Here is a 21,135-nt window from a genome sequence, read left to right on the forward strand (position 1 = left end):
TTGGGGTTGATCTCATGATTATTGTAGTCACAGGTTGTGTTAGTAGCATTCAAGGTTGGGTTTTCACAGGTATATTGTTTACATTCCTATTCTTTTACAGGATAATAACCTAACCCTAACCCTAACCCTGACCCTGACCCTGACCCTGACCCTGACCCTAACCGTAACCCTAACCCCGTCCTTGCAGGACGCGTGCTGAAGCGGGGTTCACTAGGCAGACAGTGCGACTTAGCTAGTATAGTACTAGTACTATACTATGCACAGGTACATGACATGTACAGGCAGTGCATACTCGATAACAGCATAACGAGTAGCGATCATAGAGATAACGAGTATGTCCCGAGTAATCGGTGTAATCGTTTCATCCCTAGTTTTTAGTAATCGCAGAGCACGGAAATGGTTGAATACTGTGAAGAATATTGAAGATGCTAAAGAAGCGGCAAATATCAAGTATTTTATCCATGGCGCGATCCACATGCTACAGTCAAGTTAATATGCATGAAACATGCCAGCACTATCCGCCGAGGCCTAAGGTGAACTGTATTGAAGGCAATAACTATGGAAGAACAGTCATATATTGTGGTTGTGGTTGCTCTGCACCCGGTGGGAGTTCGTAAGCACGACTATCAGTGAGGGTACACTCTGCAATAGTAGCATCTTCATATGCTTCATTTTGTGTAGGCCTAGCTTGCTCTTTGATCTTAGGCTTAGTGAACCTCACTTTCTTCCGCGCCAACAAAATAATTACAACCACAAAAAAAGCAGCCAAAAATCCGAAGACTATCCCGCCACCAATTCCAAGAAGAAAAGTCAAAAGAGAGTAAGTAGGAGTAGTAGTGGAGTCCCATTGTGGAGTGGTTGAAACCCATTGTATATCTGCAAAACAGAGACAAACATGTACTAGTAATATGAAATGTTGTAGTGTATTCCAGGGATCAGTGTCGTCATTCAATACATTTTATACAGACATCAACATTGGAACGGTTTATTGATTCCAAAACGTTTTCTTGCGATAATCACCACTAAGGGGGATTTCCACTACGGTACTATGAAAGGCGTGGAAAGTCCAGGAGATAATGCCGTCATTATATTCGGCATTATTATTATTGTAGAAAAGAAAAGGACATAAGGATACGAGTTAAGAGTAACTCTCCATCACTGTAACTGGATACTATATACAGTAAGAAAGTGCAATAACTAGGCACACAACAGACAAGAACACTGAGACATTCGACGTATAAAGTGTCCAGTTACAGTGATGGAGAGTTACTCTTAACTCGCATCCTTAGGGGCCGTCCGGGGTTACCGATTATTTTTACAAAACGAAAAGTTTTAGTATTTTCAGCCCCCACCCACCCACCCACCTTTACTGCAGGTAAAACGAATTCCAATAAAAAAATTATGTCAATTCTCGACACCCAGAAGTAACTGGGCATTCTCCATCAGCATTCAATAATTATTTTCAAAACGAAACTCCATCAAACCCACCCACCCACAAACGAAAACATTTCGTTTTGAAAATATTATTGGTAACCTTGGACGGCCCCTTATGTCCTTTTCCTTTCTACATTTATTTATGGCTCAACATCCGAGTTTCAAAATTATTATTATTATTTAAATAGGCGTCGAGGCGACAATAGTTTTAGAATTGCGATCAACAGAACGAGCTGAACCGACATTTTCACAAAGGCTTTATTGTATTCAAAAAACGAGTGGATACGAAGGCAGTGAAGAACATGGAAGAAAGAAAAAATGTGATATGGAAGAAATGATGAACAAAAAATTGTACTTCGAACTAGTTTTCGCACAACACTCCTCAGGAAGCTACGTTGTACTAATGAAAAACAATCCAGAAAGATACTAATAAAGAGAAATGGAGTGAGAAGAAACAACACCTATGAAAATGATAATCCTAGCACTAAGGTAATAACAGGAAAAACTGCGAATGCACTTAACGAACTTGTAAGGACTACTAGTCTACTGTGACACAAGATAATATGACACCATGGCCAACCAGAACCAAACAGTGAGAACAAGTTGCTACTAAAACAATTTCAAACGAATAATGTTGTCCTTCTGGACACACAGATTAGGCTTATGAATACGTTGAGAAACGGCTTCTAACACACTCAACTGCAACTTATAACCAGAAAATGGGGTGTTATTAAAATATGTGTTGTGTACACCTGGGCTCGAGTCTCACTTTTTTTAGGGTGGGGTGTTATGCCCTGAACTAGATAATATTGCAACATGAGGTCATCATTTTTTTATTAGTGCTATCTCTTTTTTTTCAATTTTATATCAATCAGAACTGATAATTTTGCGGTATTTTGACCTGTATTTTCAATTTGTCGGATCGTTTTCATTTTCTCTGTTATCCGCACTTTAGATGGACAATACTGGCAGCCAAATTTCCGCCAGACAAGTCAAATCCATACCGTTACTCGTCATACGCTGAACACGTGGATGCTGGGAATGTGAGCGGCATCGTGATTCCAGCAAAACTGGAAGACATACCAGTCATCGAAAGACTGAACGACGGTCTTCACATCCACGTCTTTGGATATTTATTTATTTACATGTATTTCTGCACCTCGTGGCATGTCAAGACAGCCAATTGATTTGAGGAGAGGGTGAGACCAACCACGGTAGAAGAGAAAAAAGAAAATGAAGAGTACGTACACAAAGTGGGAAGGGATTAGCAACTTACAAAGCAATGGGATGCTCAGCGAGCTATGCAACGGAAGTGGGGACTGTGACTTTGTTTACTAGGAAATACTGAAGTGCTGTCTGACGAGGGTACGGAGATAAAGTCATATACCCATCTCGATCTTCTCATCAGCCGCAGAATGCCATCAATGTGTTGCCATTTCGAGACGAATCCAAGGCAGAAGATCCCCACCATTGAGTGTGGATAAAGTCCTTCAGTCGTCTTGTTGCTACAGGAGCGCGTCGTGTACATTCTATCTGCTTCGGATGCCTTTCGACTCACGTCACTGAGAAGGCATTGAACAACCATATGATGTACTGCAGAGAACATCCAGAAGCCACGGTGGAGATGCCATAGGCTGGAGATACAGTTAGGTTCAGGAATGTGAACAAGCAGCTTCAGGCTCCAGTGTTAAGTAAACATATAATCAGAATGAACACTGCGGTCTGTTTCCTGGACTGTGATTATTCTCCTTTCTTACGTTTTTCTCGGTGTTGTCTCTGGTGCTGCTATTGCTACTTCTCTATCAAATGATCAATGATGATCAGGTGATCTATGCAAATTGTGGTGCATTCATAGAACCTCTAGGGTTAGGTGTCAATCAAATCGGTCGTTCGACATTCCAAAGAATAAGCATGTAGCCTGCTTCTGTTCGTACATTGTAGAAGGATCTGATGTTGCCGTCACGAACCGTTTCTTCTACTGTGGAGAAGATCCTATGTTCTGTTTTCTGCTGGCACTGGAGTGAGAGGAGGAGAATATCGATGATGAGGTTCTAGCATGAAAATTTCATGCTAGAACCTTATTTGACCACCATTTAATGGTGTTCAAATGATCATTTCGGAAAGTCAGCAACGCGTACTTGAAACGGTAGTCTCCTGTTGGATCTATGGTGAAGCATTGGGTAGCGATCGTGTACATGACCACTGTCACTGTTTTTTTGTGCTCACGTTGATGTAGGTGCTGGTTGGACTTTTGGATGATTTGGTTGAAGGAAGAAGCTTGCTTGGCTGCTGAGTTGCTTTGTTGCTGTTTGGTCTGGAGCTGACTGGGGCTGCTGTTATATCTTCATGTTGGCTGAGTTGGCAGTGTCCTGCCATTGGATGAAGTCCTGGTCCAGGTCTGGTCTAATCCTTAGTGCTAGGGCTGGGTTGTGCATTTCGTCCAGCTGGATTACCTTCAACGCTACATCGCTGCATCACTCGCTGGATCTCGCGCTGGAGTGGAGTGCTCGCACCTCTGTTCACACTGGTGGTTTGTCTTGACCTTATTTTCGAGAATTGCTACGGCCGTGTCTGCAGTAATCTTGTGCAAGATGAGCCTGGGTGACGTTGTAGACTCAGCCATTCTCACTTTCAAGGAACTGCGAGGTTTAGCTCGGCGGCATAGCATTGATGACCTGGACAGTATGGCTCGCGTGGAGGTGGTTGGGAAACTTCTCGAGGCTGGTGTGGGTGTGTTCATCAGCTGCTGGAGTCGTTGAGCGCTTGGGTGAGATGATGCGGATCGTCGTTAGTATCAGTGACGAGCTGGCAGCGCTGAGAGACGACCAGGGGCGGGAGATCACGGCTGCAGAGGAGAAGGGTATCCCTTACTAGAGGTTGAAGCGATTGTGAAGCTGGAACTGGCAGTGTTGTATTGTATTGATTTAGTTCGAACACCAACAAAAATATAAAAAACTAGCACTTGCAGCTAGGTTAAAAGGATTCTCCAAAAGCAAATGGATGCTTATCACGGAAGTCTCTCACATAAATATCGCAAGAAAAATGGGGAAATGGGGGAGAGGAGAGTGGAAGATGAAGCATGGGAAGAACGGAAACAAGTACCTAAATATCGAGGTATATAAGCAGAAACGAAATCGACGAGGGAAGAAATCACCTCTGCAGATAATAGCGGGACATTTAGATGAAAAAACCCCAGCAAGGATTAATTTTAAGGAAAAAATTCTCAAACGGAAAAGTTCGGAATTCCAGTCAGAGAATATTTATGCTGTGAGTAATGAGCCTTTAGAGCAATGCGAAAATTGACAGAGGACTGAACGCAGCGGATGTGTTGTGCAAGTTTGTTCCATTCCACAGATAAACTGAAGAGAGGGGATTTAAGGAAATGGGCGCCAGAACGAGGTAAAACTATAGAGGACGGGTGACGACAACTAAGGGATACATTGAATTTGAAACGAATTAGGAAAGACGGAAACTGGTAAAAGACATGATGAAAATACAGCAAGGACAGAATCTGACGACGCCACTTCAGGGATGACCAGTCACAAGTACGATTAAGAATCTGCTTCGGGGTTTCCCACTCAGGAGGGTGCCGGGTCTTACAAAGCAGATATGAACGAGCAGCAACGGCTTGCAGTCGGTCTAACGTAAGCGAATCTGAATGGGATACGGCGAATGACCAGACAGGGACTGCGTATTCTAACAGTGGTCGTACGTAACACTTGTAGAGCAAATTCACGGTTGAAGCAGAAAGGAAATGGGCCATATGGCGCAACAGAAAAACACGACTGCGAAACTTATGGGTGATAGATTTTATATGGTCAGAAAAATTTAGTGAAGGAGTGATAGTCACGCCGAGATGACAGTGGCTATCACCTTTCTGAATAGGCACACCGTTCATTGTCAAGGGGATGACGGGCCGGGGGCTAATGCATATTTTCGAAAGGGTAGGTGGACGCATTTACTGGTGTTAAACGTCATGGCAGTGGCTGATGACCATTGACAACACTTGTCAATGTCAGTCTGGAGCAATGCATGATGGATAGGAAGTGAGGTGTTTGCTGGAGAAACAATAATTAAATTAGAGTCATCAGCAAAAAGGGATAGGGTACTAGAAGCAGGGGCATCAGGAAAGGAGTTGATGCACAGGTTAAAAAGAAGAGGGCCGAGATGGGAACCTTGGGGTACGCCAGCGGTGATGGGCAAAGGGTCAGAAAGAGTTTGGCCAATGCGAACGCAAATACTACGATCACTGATGAAGTCCTTCACCCAAGAACAGGCAGAAAGAGAACACCAACCTGAAACAGATTGAATAACTAAATGATGACTAACTCTGTCAAAGGCCTTAGAAAAATCAAGGAACAGCTGGTCACAAGAAGACTTAGAGTCAAATGCACGCGAAACAATTGAGGTAAGCTGTACCAATTGGTCAACTGTTGACCTCTTTCGACAAAAGCCAAACTGGCTGGAACTGATAATTTTATGGCTCTCAACAAACGAGTAAAACTGACGGCTAATCATAGACTCATACAATTTGGCAACTGCATTTAACAGCGATATAGGACGGTAATTGACTGGGTGAGAAGGATTACCTGTTCCCTTGAACACAGGTACAACAACGGCAGATTTCCACTCCCTGGGCTGAGTACTGGACAGCAAGCAGCGGTTGAAAAGGGCGGAAAGAGACTGTGACGTGACCTCAGCTGTTTCACGGAGGATGCGATTGTTCAGCAGTCCAGCGGTTTAACGTTGAATGGGAAGTCTCGATAGCGTGTCAAATACGGACTGCACAGAGAATGGTTGTATGGAGAACTTCACAGTGGACGTGGATGTTAAAATACCAGCTGAGTGCAGGTCAGGTGTTAGCAGTGGCGCCTGGCTGTAGCTCGCAAACACTTTGGCTAGGAGATTCGTCTTTTCCGTATTACTCGTGGCTGGGTAGGCTTGGTTGTCATGGTAGAGGTCAGGGATAACCGGAGACGGGCGATTCACATTACAAAGGATCTTTGCTTTGCGCCACCATGTACGGGTTCCATGATGCTGAGCCATGTCTCTCGCCATCCTCTCGTGATAATGGCGTTTCGCCTTCCGGAGGAAGGAAGTAAGACAGTTACGTGAGAGTCTATATGCTATCCAACTATCTGTAGATCCGAGACGTTTGGCCTTGGCGAAGAGGCGATCCCGAAGCCGCCTCTGACGATGGTGAACAGCAGAGTACCAAGGCTTGTTCGATGGAAATGTGCTTCTCCGGACAACGGGAACAAACAACGATACAGAGTCTTCCAGCGCTGTGCGCCACAATGACCAGGCCTCATCAACTGTTTGCGCATTTTGGACGGCATCTAGCAAGGGTAGTTGCCACACGTGGTTGTTAAATGCTTGCCAGTCCGTGTGGGAAAAGTCGAGCCAGGTGTTTTGTGCAGAAGATATTTGGACTGTGGAGCCTGCTGATCGGTTGTGGACGACATCGAAAACTACAGGACAGTGATCAGATACCGGTGGGAGGATGGTGAGATGGGAGACTGCTATAGGAGCATTAGTGATAACTAGGTCGAGTAGTGATGAACTCTTACCACTTGCGGAGTAGCGGGTAGGCTGTTGATCCACAAGTTGCGATAAGCCCAGATCATCCAGGGTGTGATACATGCATCTACCAGCAGGTGTATCAGGATCGGATGCTAGCCATTTCGAGAGGCGAGCGCTAAAGGGGAACTACACCCAAAAATCAAAACTTCATGGTCCGTAGAGTTTTGGACGCTGAGTCGAATGGTGAAGGTCCCACTTCGATCCGACCAAGCGTTCCTGAGATATCTTCGGTTTAAATTGTACTTTCGGGGGACGCGCCATGACGTCATGCGGCCGCGACACACCCCCAACACGCCCTTCTACGTCATTGAGACTCGCTTTCTTGGGCCAAGCTCAGAAGTACTGGTATTTTGGTATGTGAAAGGAATAGTTCTGACGAAGACGTCCTCACGATGAGCGATTCCGACGTATCAGACAAGCTTGAAAGCTCAGAGCCTGAGCTGAAAATGTTTGGCTTCGGGCATGAGCCGAAATTTTCAGGAAAGGATAATTATGGCAGCGCAAGCGGTGGCTTCCATTCGGGCTGTAAATGTGGATGAAGCAGAAATGACTGCAATTGGAGAAGTCGCTCTCCATCAGCAACATCTGGCAACCGGTTGGCTGGGCTATTTCAAAATGAAGCGGCAGCCAAAGCAGCTCAGACAAGCCTGACAATCCGTAAGTGTTTTCACAGTATAATCCTACGTAATGCTCACAAATCGAATCGTTCTCTTCATATCGTAAATTGTGTGAAATTTTGTATTCGCACAGTACTCAGATCAATAGTCTCCTCACTCGTACTCCTGTACATGGAGTTTGCTGCGTAACATGGCTAGCACTATCTCCGTGCAAGTCGTGCAATGTGTATCGGTTCACTTGTGCTTTTTCTCACATAAGTGGACTGCACCTCAATTCGTATTGTGGCGAAATACATTCTCACCTTTTGCATTATCACTTAGTCTTTACAGAATGCTGAGACGTACTCTTGTATTTCACGTAGCTATGTACCAACAATTACGCTGTGCACTCTAGCAGCAGCACAGTAGCATATTGAGTGCGTTTTGCCCTACTGTGGTGTCTCATGACTGCATTACCGGAACAGCTCTGTCCTTCTTATTTATCATTCTAAAATGTGTGCACATATCCGCCTGCGCCCCACGCACGCACATGTGCTCACCTTGGCGGGCTTATAGTATAGTAGTCACACATGCTCAAGCACACAGACACGCAATTTCACAAGCGCGTGCTCACACGAATGCATAAGCATACAAGTGCCTGTGCACATGCACGCACACATGCGCGCACTCATGCACTTGGCTGCATACCCACACATCCCTCAGGATCACTAACGGCAATGCATCTACTACTTGTCATTCCATGTCCCTCCCGCAAGGGGGAGAGAATGACCTAAAGGAGAACACAGAATAGATGACGTGAATATCTTTGGAATGTTATATTACGTTACACAAAAGCACACGCATGTGTGCGCCTGCGCATGCACACACACACACACTCATGCAAGTGCGTGCACACACACACTCACGCGCGTGCACGCACACACACAATAATAATGTCTGTCTCTCACGCGCGTGCGCGCAAACACACTCACGTGCGCGCACACTCACGCACGGGCGCGCGCACGCACACACTCACGCTCGTGCACGCACACACTCACGCGCGTGCGCGCGCACACACACACTAACGCTCGTGCACGCATACACACAATAATAATTATGTCTGGCTCTCATCTGCATCCATACTGAGAAAACGCAACGAGCTCCTGAATAGGTGTACACTGTTGCCGGTATGTGGACTATCTTCTCTCCTTGAATTGCGGGTCATTGCGTGATATAGCTTATCAGCAGTACATACTGTGTGTTCATACAGGAAAAAACATGCCAGCTAGAGGCGCTGGCGCTGCAAACAGTCCTTCCTATAACCTTTGGGCGGTGGCAGTGGTAGTAGCTCAACAGTGAGTCACTGCGACCGATGGTACAGCCGCTCTTGATCTTCTTCCTGTAAAATCAAGAACAGCAATCGCAGACAGGTTCATCGATCGCACGCAGTATAGCCTAGGGAAACAGGAGATCTACTGCCGTCCACCTCATCAGGCCGGTTTCGGAAAGCTTCACATTTCGTAGTGATGTAGTCCAAAACAATTCTACAAATGCTTTGGAAAAAAATGAACTACATACAGTAGCTAGTGTTTTTGAAACACTCACCTCCGCTTTTCGACTGACGCTTCACAGACTGTCAGTGTGGCGTGCGAAAAAAGGACACACCACAGTTTCATCCACCAGCGTCCGCATCGGATGAGTGCATAATATTCCTCCTGAAAATCCTCCTCTGCCAAATGGCTGGAACACACGCGAAGGATTTACATTGTAGTCCCGAAATTGTCAAGCAAATAATTATGTCGCTTGAGCTGCTATGGCGGCACTGCTCGGCCTGCGCCAAGCACAATCCTTCGGAAATTGGTGCAGGTTCATCCCAGGGGGGTTACCAGTAAGATTATAGTAGCCAGCAACACAGCCAGAAGCCATGATGACACAAATACCCTCTTCTTCCATGGACAAACAGAAAGAAGATGCGAAATCCCAGTGTTTCTGGATCTGGCCAAAGGATCACCAAGTCTCAATGACGTCACGGGTTTGTGACGTCACGGCACGGACCCGAAAAGGACAATTGCAAACTGATATATCTCAAGAACGCTTGGTCGGATCGAAGTAGGACCTTCACCATTCGACTCAGCGTCCAAAACTCTACGGACCATGAACTTTTGATTTATGGGTGTAGTTCCCCTTTAAGGTGGCCCTCTGAGCTTTGGGGGTCAAAAACCCGACTTTCTTGGATTGCTCCCAAAGTGCAGTCAAATCCTTCCTATATCATCCAAGAACACACAAAAAAATTTGAGGGCGGTATTCAAAGCCGTTCCGGAGATATAGCCGCCTGAACATAGGTGAATACATGTGAAATTTCGAAATAATAATAGTAAATTCCAATAATTGCAAGTTGGTTTAAAAATTTCATACAGACATACACACAAACGCACACACACACACACACACACACACACACACACACACACACACACACACAGAGGGAGGCAAACACACAGACAGACATACCTATCCAAATAAGATCATACCGTTCTCACACCACTATTTACCCTGTAAAACACATTTACATAAATCAAATTTTGGTACCCAATTTTCTCTCTTTTTCAGCCATTGCCGGACCTTGTAACCAGGCTGTGGCTTCAGTTGTTGCTTCTACACCCCCAAAAGTATATATTTTCTGAATCCGTGGACCTTTGGCTAGGTGCTAAAACTCAATGTGGCCTGTTCTCAGGTAGTATAGGCTGTAAAGAGCATCTCCAACATGTGTCGTTCTTTTGCGCATTTGGACTATGGTTTTGTGTTTTCGATATTGGAAACCTTTTCTGAGGTTTTCTTTGTATATTGTTGTTTTAGCACCTGAAGTTGGATGTAAAGAATGTACTCCATGTGAAAAATGTCATGATAAAAACATTGGTATTTCTGAGTGCTGGTTACGAGTTCTATATACGGCAATTTTCGTAAATTCACATCCACACCGACAGTGCTTGTGAAGAGGTCCATTTTTCCTGGTGAAGATCAGACTATGGGATCTCAGGAATTAGTGTTGAAAATTTGAACCAATTATATGCATTGTAACCAAAGTTACGCTGTTTTCCGGGCGGGGTGCCGTAAAGCTCAGAGGGCCACCTTAAAGTCGCCAATGACAAATATGGAAGCTTGAGGACAAGATATTGATTGAATGCAGGTCCGGAGTGCGCTGCAGAACTGATCAGGTGGCTGCCAAGGAGGACGGTAACAACAGAACACAAACGTGGAGTTGGGGCGATGCTCTAGTTCTATGCACACAATTTCAATGGTTGGATCAGCAGGCTGAAGATCTGGACGATGTTTGGTAGTATGAGAAATGGAAGGGTGGAGGAGGAATGCTACTCCACCTCCACGTCGCACGGTATTGTTGTGACGGTCATGCCGGATAATTTTGTATTCAGCTGACGGTCTTATTATTGAACTTGTGATATCAGGAGTCAACCAGGTTTCAGTTATGCCCAAGATATCTAGTTGAGATGTGCAGAATAAGTTTTTAATCTCATCAGCCCGCTTCAGCCAGCTGCATGCGTTAACTGTGCAGATCCTGATACTCGATGGAGACTTCATATCAGGAATACAAGGTGAAAAGTGGAAAGTCAAAGGGGACGGTTGGAATGGTGGAGCAAGAGGGTTCAGTGCGGTCACTTGCGATTGTCGGCTGGGAGAGAACGGGGCTGCATTTGGGTTAAGAGTAAAAGCGTGTGGTGATGTGGGAAAAAAGATGGGTGCGTGTGGATTCAACATCACAGTTTATGATTTCTTGGGGAGGGGTGGGTTCTTGAACTTCCATTCTCGTGCTGTTACATGCTCGGGCCAGAAATCGTTTTCCTGATACTCGACGGAGACTTCATATCAGGAATACAAGGTGAAAAGTTGAAAGTTTAAGGGGACGGTTGGAATGGTGGAGCAAGAGGGTTCAGTGCGGTCACTTGCGATTGTCGGCCGGGAGAGAACGGGGCTGCGTTTGGGTTAAGAGTAAAAGCGCGTGGTGATGTGGGAAAAAAGATGGGTGCGTGTGGACTCAACATCACAGTTTATGATTTCTTGGGGAGGGGTGGGTTCTTGAACTTCCATTCTTGCCTCTCAAGCCGAGATGCGAGACGTACGCTAGTCGTACCCTCTCTACACCACGAACAAGCAACGCCAGTCGTACTACTGAGAAGCCTGTCAGTACCAAGTACGACTGGTCGATCGTACATGAAGCCGCCAACCGCCACAGGAAGCCCGCAGATCTGCGTGGAGGTAAGAAAATAGCACGCAGAGTTGTATTCGTTGGGGGCATCAATATCAACTGCAGTGCTGATGATCTTGTTGCGTACTGTAGAAAGAAGAATGTGGAAGTTACTAGCTGTATCCCCTTCAGAACAGTGTACGGCACGTTGTACGCACATCTGACTGTTGCTGAGCATGACGAAAGAAATGTACCTTGACCCGACAAGGAGTCCCGAGACATCAATGGTGTGCTGGAAGTACCGCAGGATAAATCGTGAACGCTTCAAAGCTGACTTGATTCAGCAAAATATTTGCAGCATCGAAGGCAGCGCAACATACATGTGGACGGAGTGGAATAATCGCTTCCTGCAGGTGCTTGACACTCATGCCCCTCTTAGACCTTGTAAGCAACACAAGCGACGATCGGTACCGTGGATGGACAGCCAGCTCTTGCACCTTTTGAGTAAGCGCAACCGGCTTCATAGAAAGTGGCTGTCAGACAGATCTGAACAAAATGTACGCCACATTCAAATCAGCGAGAAGGGAGGCCACTACCTGTAACCGGAAGCTGAAAGAAGCGTACTACAGTACAACATTTCAGCTTGCAAATTGTAATGTAAAACAAACCTGGCGAATCATCAACCATTTGACAGACAAACAAAAAAAACCGCACCGCACCAGTGCTCAGCTGAGGCAATTCGAAGTGCTTTCGCCAAGATCGTGGAAGCTCCCAGCCGCCCAGTTCATCTTCACCTACCCCGAGGGCCACGAACGGCAACTGGTTTTGTGGAATTTGTTCCTGTATCTATTGCAAAAGTCCGGAAGCTTCTAGAGCAACAGAATCCGTTGAAGGCAACTGGCAGTGACGGCATCCCTGCAGCCCTTTTTCGAGGTCATGCAGATGTTTTTGCGGCGTCATTGGCCTTACTGTTCAACAAATCCATGAGGGAGGGACATGTCCCAGCTCCTATGAAGGTGGCCAGCATTTTACTTCTGTTTAAAGGTGGTGATCCCAGCATAGCAAAGAAACACAGACCCGTGTCTCTAATGTCACTAGTTGCAAAGCTTTTGGAACGAGTCATCCATGATCAGCTCACTCAGTACTCGTGCCGACATGATCTTTTCCCACCAACTCAGTTCGGCTATGGTTCATCATTCTACATGTGATGCCCTTGTATTAGCCGTTGAGGGCATATGCCAAGCCCAGACAAAAAGTACTTCACGGGGATTGCTTTCGTAGATATGTCAAAAGCATTTGATAAGGTGAAGCACCAACCCCTCATTCAGGACCTATTCCAGGTCGGGATTGGTGGAACGGTGCTGTAATGGCTTGTAGACTACCTCTCAGATCGGGCACAGTATGTCAAAGTCGGTCAGGTACGCTCACCATACACCAGCTTCTCCGGAGTACCAAAGGGGGTCAGTTCTCGGGCCCCTGTTGTTTGTTCTCTACATCCGTGACATTGCGAAAGAGCTGTCCCCTTACAACGTTGCAACCCTGCAATTTATTATTATTATTATTATCAAATTTTTGATAGGGCAATCCCCACAGGCCTAAGGCCTTCTTACAGGGTACCCTATTTGCGGACGATATATAAATTAGATCCAGCAGCATGAGCACGGGTGAGGTGTCCCAAAATCTCTCAAGTGCTGTCCAGTACCTCACTGATTGGCTTAGGAACCGCGGTCTCATCTTGAATGAAAGGAAGACACAAATCATGCCGAGATCGCCAGTACTATCTCAAACATTTGACTTGCAAGTGCAATGTAATGGACTGCCTCTGCCAACTGTTCGCTCTGCGAAATATTTAGGTCTCCACTTTTATGCGGACAGGAGCGGAAACACCATGGTCGGCCACGTCACACGGGGCATCGCGTCGAAAGTTGGCGTGCTCAGACGATACGCTACATTCCTACCTTTTCAATGTCGCATAGACTATTTCCATTCTTTCATTTTATTACACATGATGTATGCCGCTTCTTCTTACTTACCATTTCTCACGGCGTATCAAAGTCGACGGCTTAACCTTTTGAGTACGCGTGACGTTCTGACACGTCATGACCAGTGCCACTGTGACACTCGTGACGTTCTAGAACGTCACGAGTCAGTGCGGAACTACATCGATCCCGCGTTTCTTCCGTGGCGTGGCGTCGAGCTGTACCGCTGCACAGAGGACTCCTAGGATGTACGCGTACCGTAAAAAAATGCATGTCGCTCAGTAAATTTGAACTGGAGTTACATGCGCGTGCATGCATTTCAAAATACCAATTTCGCGTAAAACTGCCTTTCTGAAAACGGTCATAAATGTTGTAATCTTTGTTCTATTTCCAAAACAAAAACAGTTCTGTGCTCAAGATACATGAAAGAATCGTTTGAAATCAAGTTTGCTCACATAGAGTGAATTTAAATTTTTTTACTGCGTGGCAGAGGTTTTCAGTGGGCCCGGGCTCAAAAGGTTAATGGGCTTTTCAAACGTGCTGTATGCACAGTCAGTCGGGCACCTCCCGGGACACCCGCAAGAAGTATTCTTACACGTATACACATCCAAACATTGACCACATACGCCAACATGCACCTTCTGGTTTATCTGGCATTGTCTCCATGACTCCTCTAACATTAGCATGTTGTTCGCTAACTTATTCAGCCGCAGAAATTCCACTGAAACTCGTGGTGGGCACAGCAACTTACTGATTGTCCCAGCCAGCCCAAATGCGTATCTTGCCAAACGTGTTACCTATGCTGGGACCATCTTATGGAACCAGCTCCCCGCTGCGGTCAGGCAAGAAAGAAAACGCAATAAGTCAACGGCTCTTGCCTTTTTGCTTAGCAGATAAATCCGCCTTTTTTTTACAAATACTGTATGCACTGCTCTTTCCGTTATTTTTCTTATGCAAGTCGCAACTCTTGTTTTAAGTTGTTTTTCTTCTCTCTTTTTCTTTCCCTACTAGTTGCTGTTAAGCTCACTAATCCACAGATATACAGCATTCCCTCACTAGTGGGACCATTGTTAATAGGCTAGGGCCTGTTTTGAACTCCCCACTCTAAATAAAGATTACAAACCAAAATACAAACAAACACCATCTCCACACAAGCTTAATAATGTTGAGTATGAATTAGACCCAATATTCTCCAGACACAATTCACAACGAGACAGGTAGGTAGAACGACATTTATTAGGGTAGACGAAGAGACGGGGACAAAGCCCCACCTTTCTTCCCCCATTCTGTACATACTGCTACTCACCGACTTACAATCTGTGTACTTAATGCTCGCTCCATAGAAAACAAGTCTGGCGAACTCAATCAAATCTGTGAGGATCGCACACCCAGCGTAATATACATAACAGAGACCTGGCTAACTCCCACACAAGCTTTCCACGTACCACACTATGAATGCTTCCATCGAGACCGACCTGTTTTAGAAAATAGACAGAACCGTGACCCACACAGGGGTACGGAGGAGTTCTAATCTTAGTTCGTGAATGTCTGTGTACTTCCATTGATCAGCTACCGGATTTTCAGCAACTGGGCTTGGCAGCGATAGCGCTTCGGCTTACACTCACTGAACATAAGCTTGTCTCACCTTCTGACCTGCCGAGACCCCACCTAACAGTAGCCTGTATCTACCGTGCTCCCTCCCCGTTGACGGATGACTTCCGGACTTTTCTCGACCGCTTCCAAATAGCCCTGCAATCAACTCAAAGGAAGCCCGAAGCCCTTGTGATATCAGGCGACTTCAACTGTAGGTATTCCGGCTGGTGCTCAGCTGACCAAACGCATGCACAGGGTCTGAGTCTTGACAACCTCTTCTCATGCTATAATTTGACCCAATCGGTAACCTCTCCCACCCACCTCCGCTCGAATAGATTTGGCAGCTGTCTAGACCTTATCGCGAACAACATCCCTAACCAACTTAACCACATTCAACACCTGGCTCCTCTTGGCGCATCAGACCATGCCGTCCTGCTAGCTGAGTTCTCCTCCTCAAAGTCTTCCCCATAGCAGCCAGCACCTGTCGTAGCCGACCATCTACACAAAGATACAATGTCCTGATTGACATGGATAACATGTGGAATGCCATGAAAGTTTTTCTCGCAGATGTACCCTGGTGTGAGGTCCTTGCCTCCCACTGCATCGACACGGCTGTCTCCGCATTCACTGACATCCTTGAAGGTGCTTTGGACCTATATATATAAATAGGAAGATCCTCACCTCCTCGTCGGAAATCACGCCACAAACCCTGCAACTGGATGACTGCATCACTGAAAGCAGCTATTAAAGTCAAGAGTGATCTCTACAGCATCTACCGGAAATACCCATCCCCTACAAATTTTAACAAATACAAACACCAATGCAACTATGAAAAATGCCTTTCCAGATCCTGCCATCGCTGCTACATCCGCAACCTCCGTGCCACGATATCTCCCACAAACCCTCGTCTCCCATCCCTCCCTGTGCTCATTCGTTAACTGCGAAGTCCTACCAGCGCCCGGGTCATACCCTCGAAGATGGTGGGCCCCAATGGTCGAAAAAGCGCCTCTCCGGCATCCATTGGTAACTTATTGAACCACCATTTCGTCAGTGCTGGCTTACAGGTTGACCCCGATGCTCCTGTTCCCACTATTTCCTCCCTACCTCCACCAGCAACTACATTGAACTCTCTGATCATCACCTCATCGACTGTTCGCAAGTATATTGCAAGACTGCCTCTGGACAAATACCCTGGAGCTGATAGGATCACCAATGAGATCCTCAGGAAACAAAGGTTTTCAATTGCCCGCCCACTCTCTATTCTTTTTTATTTATTTATTTATTTATTCAACATCTCCTGGCCCGTCCGAAGACTGCCAATAAACATGAGAGGTCAGGTGATAGCCAACCACTTTTTAACCCTTTACCGTTTGTACGTACAAATTTCGACCGCTCGCGGTCGATGACTTCTATGCGCACAGCGCTGGACTGGTTCACCGCAGAGAGCTGGGATTTTCCCTACTGGTAGCCAAGATGTACGCGCAGAGGGTGCCGACAATTTTTTTGTGTGATGCAATATAAAAAATCGCGAATATCGCGACTTGAAAAATGCGCTTGGGGAAAAGTGCGTACCCTGCGACTTTTGGTATTGCCTGCAGATTATTTCGACTTTGCTTGAGCTGGCCTCACGACTGTCTGCCCTGCTGTGCAAGCCATGGACGCGGAGCAAGCTCTTTCGCTTCTGGAGACCCTTCCTGACGACTCTGTCGCTGCCTCATCCAGCGAAGATGAGTTTGTGGAGCCAGACAATCCTGTTGAAAATATTTATTCTGACAACGACCGCGACGATGACATGGCGAGTGAAAGCAGCGCCAGTAAGAGTGCCATGGATGTCACAGACGACGACAGTGTCGCTGAGATGAGTGCCACTAATGGTGGAAGGGGACGTGGCAGAGAGAGAAAATTCGGCCTTGGAATAGGCCGTCGTCACGGTAGAGGTCGTGGTGTACAGGTACTATGTATAGCCAGCGGTGCAACCTGCACTAGTCGATATTTGCAATACTTGGGACAATGCTGACACCGCTGTGACTGGTAACACTCCTGCATTCCACCCAGAGAACGAACCTGGTATCCACTTACCTGAGGGAGCCACTCCAGTGCAAGGATCTGATTTATTGCATATTGCAACAGTTTGCCCGATCGGCAATAAATCCAAATAATTATTAGTGCTAAATAGTGAAATCTGTGTTCGTTTTCTGGACTTGAAAGTTGTTGCATCGCATTCCTGAGGGTTTTTACTTTCAGAATCACCCCATTTTGTACATAATAAAAGTGAAAAATAAAAAAGTTACGGCATGAACAGTGACGGTCGGTTTTTGCTGTACAAATACCTAAAACGGTAAAGGGTTAACCTTTCCCTCTCCTCCGGCACATTCCTGTCACGATGGAAGTCAGCCACTGTCATTCCAGTGTGTATAAATAAAGGCGACAAGAACAACCCGTCTAATTACCGACCAATCTCCCTCCTGTCCTGCGTCTCCAAACTGCTAGAGAGAATAGTGTACGACCGCTTGTAGGACCATACGAGAGAGCTTGGAAGCTCAGGGCCCTACGCTATGCTTTTTTGCCTTGATGACCTAGACAAAAAAAAGCATAGGGATGTTATAAATTCTTTAAAAAATTCCTTTTTTAACCCTAGGACGGCCACCACTTTCAGTACTCCTAGAACGGCCAAACGGTGTCATTTGACACCTGCATACATTTCCATGTCTAAGACCTATGATATAGGTTATTATAGTTTTTGTTTTCAGTGCTGGCTATCACTAGCAGCATTTATAATGTACACAACACTTTGGGATTCACCCAGACACTATTGTTGGCTATACGCAACTAAAATACAATGTACGCGTATCGGCAATTGCGAAGGATGAACTCAATCACTGGCAAAACTTCAATTACTTGCACAGGAATTTCTTATAATCACAGAGTTAGAATAACAAGCAATGTGGGAACGTCACTGGACATGAGGAACTGCTTTTCGGGAATATGTGCAATGGCATAATCGGATTACTCGACCGTCACGATGAATGACACACAGTAACAAGTACAAACATGGACTGCCTATGAGCATCATTTTTTCACCAAGCTGACACATATGCTACTAGAGATGGTTTCAAGATTAGGCTAGTAAGTTTTAACGATTGCATTTTAGACTCTTTCAAAGAGGTATACCCTTCTCTTCTCCTTGGCTGGCACTTAGCAACCAGATGCCATGACTATCTACAAGCTTATTGACCAGTGCAGGAATGAGCGTTTTCTGGATGTGCATAAACTAGCAAAGGTCTGGGTTATTGTGAAGGCGTTGATGCCTGTCACATCTATTCATTTATGTAACCGCCTTGCAGGGGGACATCTTCTGGAATAGTCTTTGTTGAGTAGATCCACCACATTCCATCGAAACGGTCAAGGACATATCTCGTCTTTTGCTAGAATTGGACGATTTGGGGCTTCCTACTCTCACCATGTAAAACATATGGCTCTAGGTGGTCTAAACTAGGCGGACCATTGATAATTCTTGCTACTTCTACCTTCTACGTCTACCATCTTTGCATCCTACAATGTAATCTTGAAAAACGAAATGCAATCCGCGATTATTGGCAATGAAGTTAGATGGTAGTTCACTTCAATTTACCAACGTGGTTCATAGTGCAACTCTTTATTCTCCAACAGTTTCTTGACCAGTAATGTACTGATGATGAAGTTATCAGTTATTACTAGCAATTACCTTCTGCAGCATCCGGGGCCAATAAAGAGAGAGGAGGCATCCCAGCGGCTGCCTACCCGTTTAGCCTGAAGCGGGGGAGGAAGAGGTTTGGTTCGAGAGCCTTATTAGCTCATCAAGTAGTTTGAAAGTATTATCTACACAGCACCATCCTTGCGATAATGCGGTGTACCATCTCCAGGTTGCAGAGTTGCGATTCCTCTTCCTCAACACTATCCATTTCGGGGTCTCCACCACTCCTGCAACTGTTTCTGACAATTCCTTGTCTGGACTATCCCGCAATGCTCGTCCGCTCTCTGGAGGCTCGTAAACCTCAACACATTCTGAATCCACAGGTGGTACCCAGGTGTTGTGACCGTACGATTCACCCTCATATGACAGAACAGATCCACCACTGCCAATGATCACTACACTTGAACAGCCAGCAAATGAAGATAAAGTGGGCAATTTCGCTTTCATGGTCATCAGATTCATGCATGGTAATAGGCCACATCCGTTCTAGTATTTCCTTGGCCGTCAGACCGCGATGACTCCTCCAGGGCAATTTACAGGGAAATGAATAGGGAATGAGCAGTACCAAGGACATTAGCTGCAGAGTGTTTGTGTAATCTGTGCACTAATGGTTACCCGCCCCAAATTCGCGATTCTCGCCCGACGGTTGTATGTTGATCATATATTTCGTCCTGTATTCAGCAATAATTTTCTTGCCCATGCACCTTTCTTTTGTCTGTTTGGCATACGAGCAACTCGATATGGCTGACACCTTCGAAATGTGTTCATACTGTTTCCATCTAGCTGCAATAATGGCTTTTTATAGTGCAGGTGTCAAATGACACTGGTTGGCCGTTCTAGGTATACGTACTCGCCATTATGGTACTTCATCAATTACGAATCAAAGGTTTATGGCAGACGAAAGAGGAAGCAAAATTAGGAATAGTCACAAGATTTGAGCTTATTCTGATTAGCCATATTTCGGTAATTCCAAAAGTTTGACTCGCGCGGTGTCAAATGACACCGTTGGCTGTTCTAGGGTTAAGACATAACCTGGGATTCGAACCCGCACTATCGCGCCCTGCATGCATCCCCCGGTCTTTAAAAAATTCCTTTTTTTAAGACATAACCTGGGATTCGAACCCGCACTATCGCGCCTTGCATGCATCCCCGATACACTTCGCATACATACTAATTCTTCGAAGTTGCTTCACATTATGATCTTGCATTTGAAAGCCCTATTTGAATATGCATTGTGGCCAGCCGTCTTTGATGGTACGGTACGGTAGGGATAGGTAGTGGACAGGTACGATCGAGGGTAATATGACACCGTCTTCCGTACCGTACCATCAAACACAACTGGCCACATACAGCTGCCCGCAATATTCAAATAGGGCTTTCAAACGCAAGATCATAACGTGAAGCAACTTGGAAGAATGGGTATGATTGCGAAGTGTATGAGGGAATGCATGTAGGGCGATAGTGCGGGTTCGAATCCCAGGATATGCCTGAAAAAAAAATAGGAGAATTGAAAAATTTACTTCCTTCGTATACAAAAACTTCGTGACTTTTTTGAAGGCTGGGCACAGCTCTGGAATTGTTCCGTTTGACTTGAAGTAACACTCGTGGCATTGTCTAACCTGTTTACAAGTTTTACACAAAGGAAAAAGCAACTCAGACGAATGTGATTGAGTTTATTCAGAGTCCTCGTCCCTCCTGTCATTGTCGCCTGACGACGCTGACTCCGCATCTCCAACAGTCGCTGCTTCCGCTCCTATTTCGTTCAGATTCCCTTCAGCTGCAGTGATGATCCGACGCGGAACTTTGGCTACGTCCTCTTCATCTCCAGAGCTGTGCACGAATCGGTGTCGACTATATTCAGTCGTTCCAACCCGCGACCTCCATTATGCCGGGAAACGAGTCGCTCAAGCACATCCACACGCTTCGCATTTTCTCGGCAGGATAATCCTCCCAGAATTCTACAACGGCTTTGAGGATGTCCCTGCGATTCCCCTATACGACGACGGAAACGTCTGA

At 45.8% G+C, this 21,135-nt stretch overlaps 1 protein-coding gene across 1 annotated transcript in view; it reads right to left on the minus strand.

The window, feature by feature from the left end:
* Positions 1–264: 264 nt before the first annotated feature.
* Positions 265–21,135, minus strand: part of LOC135828728 (vasorin-like) — a 224,745-nt gene continuing 203,874 nt past the window's right edge. The window contains exon 8 of the mRNA XM_065341151.1: positions 265–876. Coding sequence (XP_065197223.1) covers positions 557–876 — 320 coding nt within the window. The 3' untranslated portion in view covers positions 265–556. The remainder of the gene's footprint in view (positions 877–21,135) is intronic.

The sequence above is a fragment of the Sycon ciliatum genome, chromosome 12 (genome assembly GCF_964019385.1).
Source record: "Sycon ciliatum chromosome 12, ocSycCili1.1, whole genome shotgun sequence".
Taxonomy (NCBI): Eukaryota; Metazoa; Porifera; class Calcarea; order Leucosolenida; family Sycettidae; genus Sycon; species Sycon ciliatum.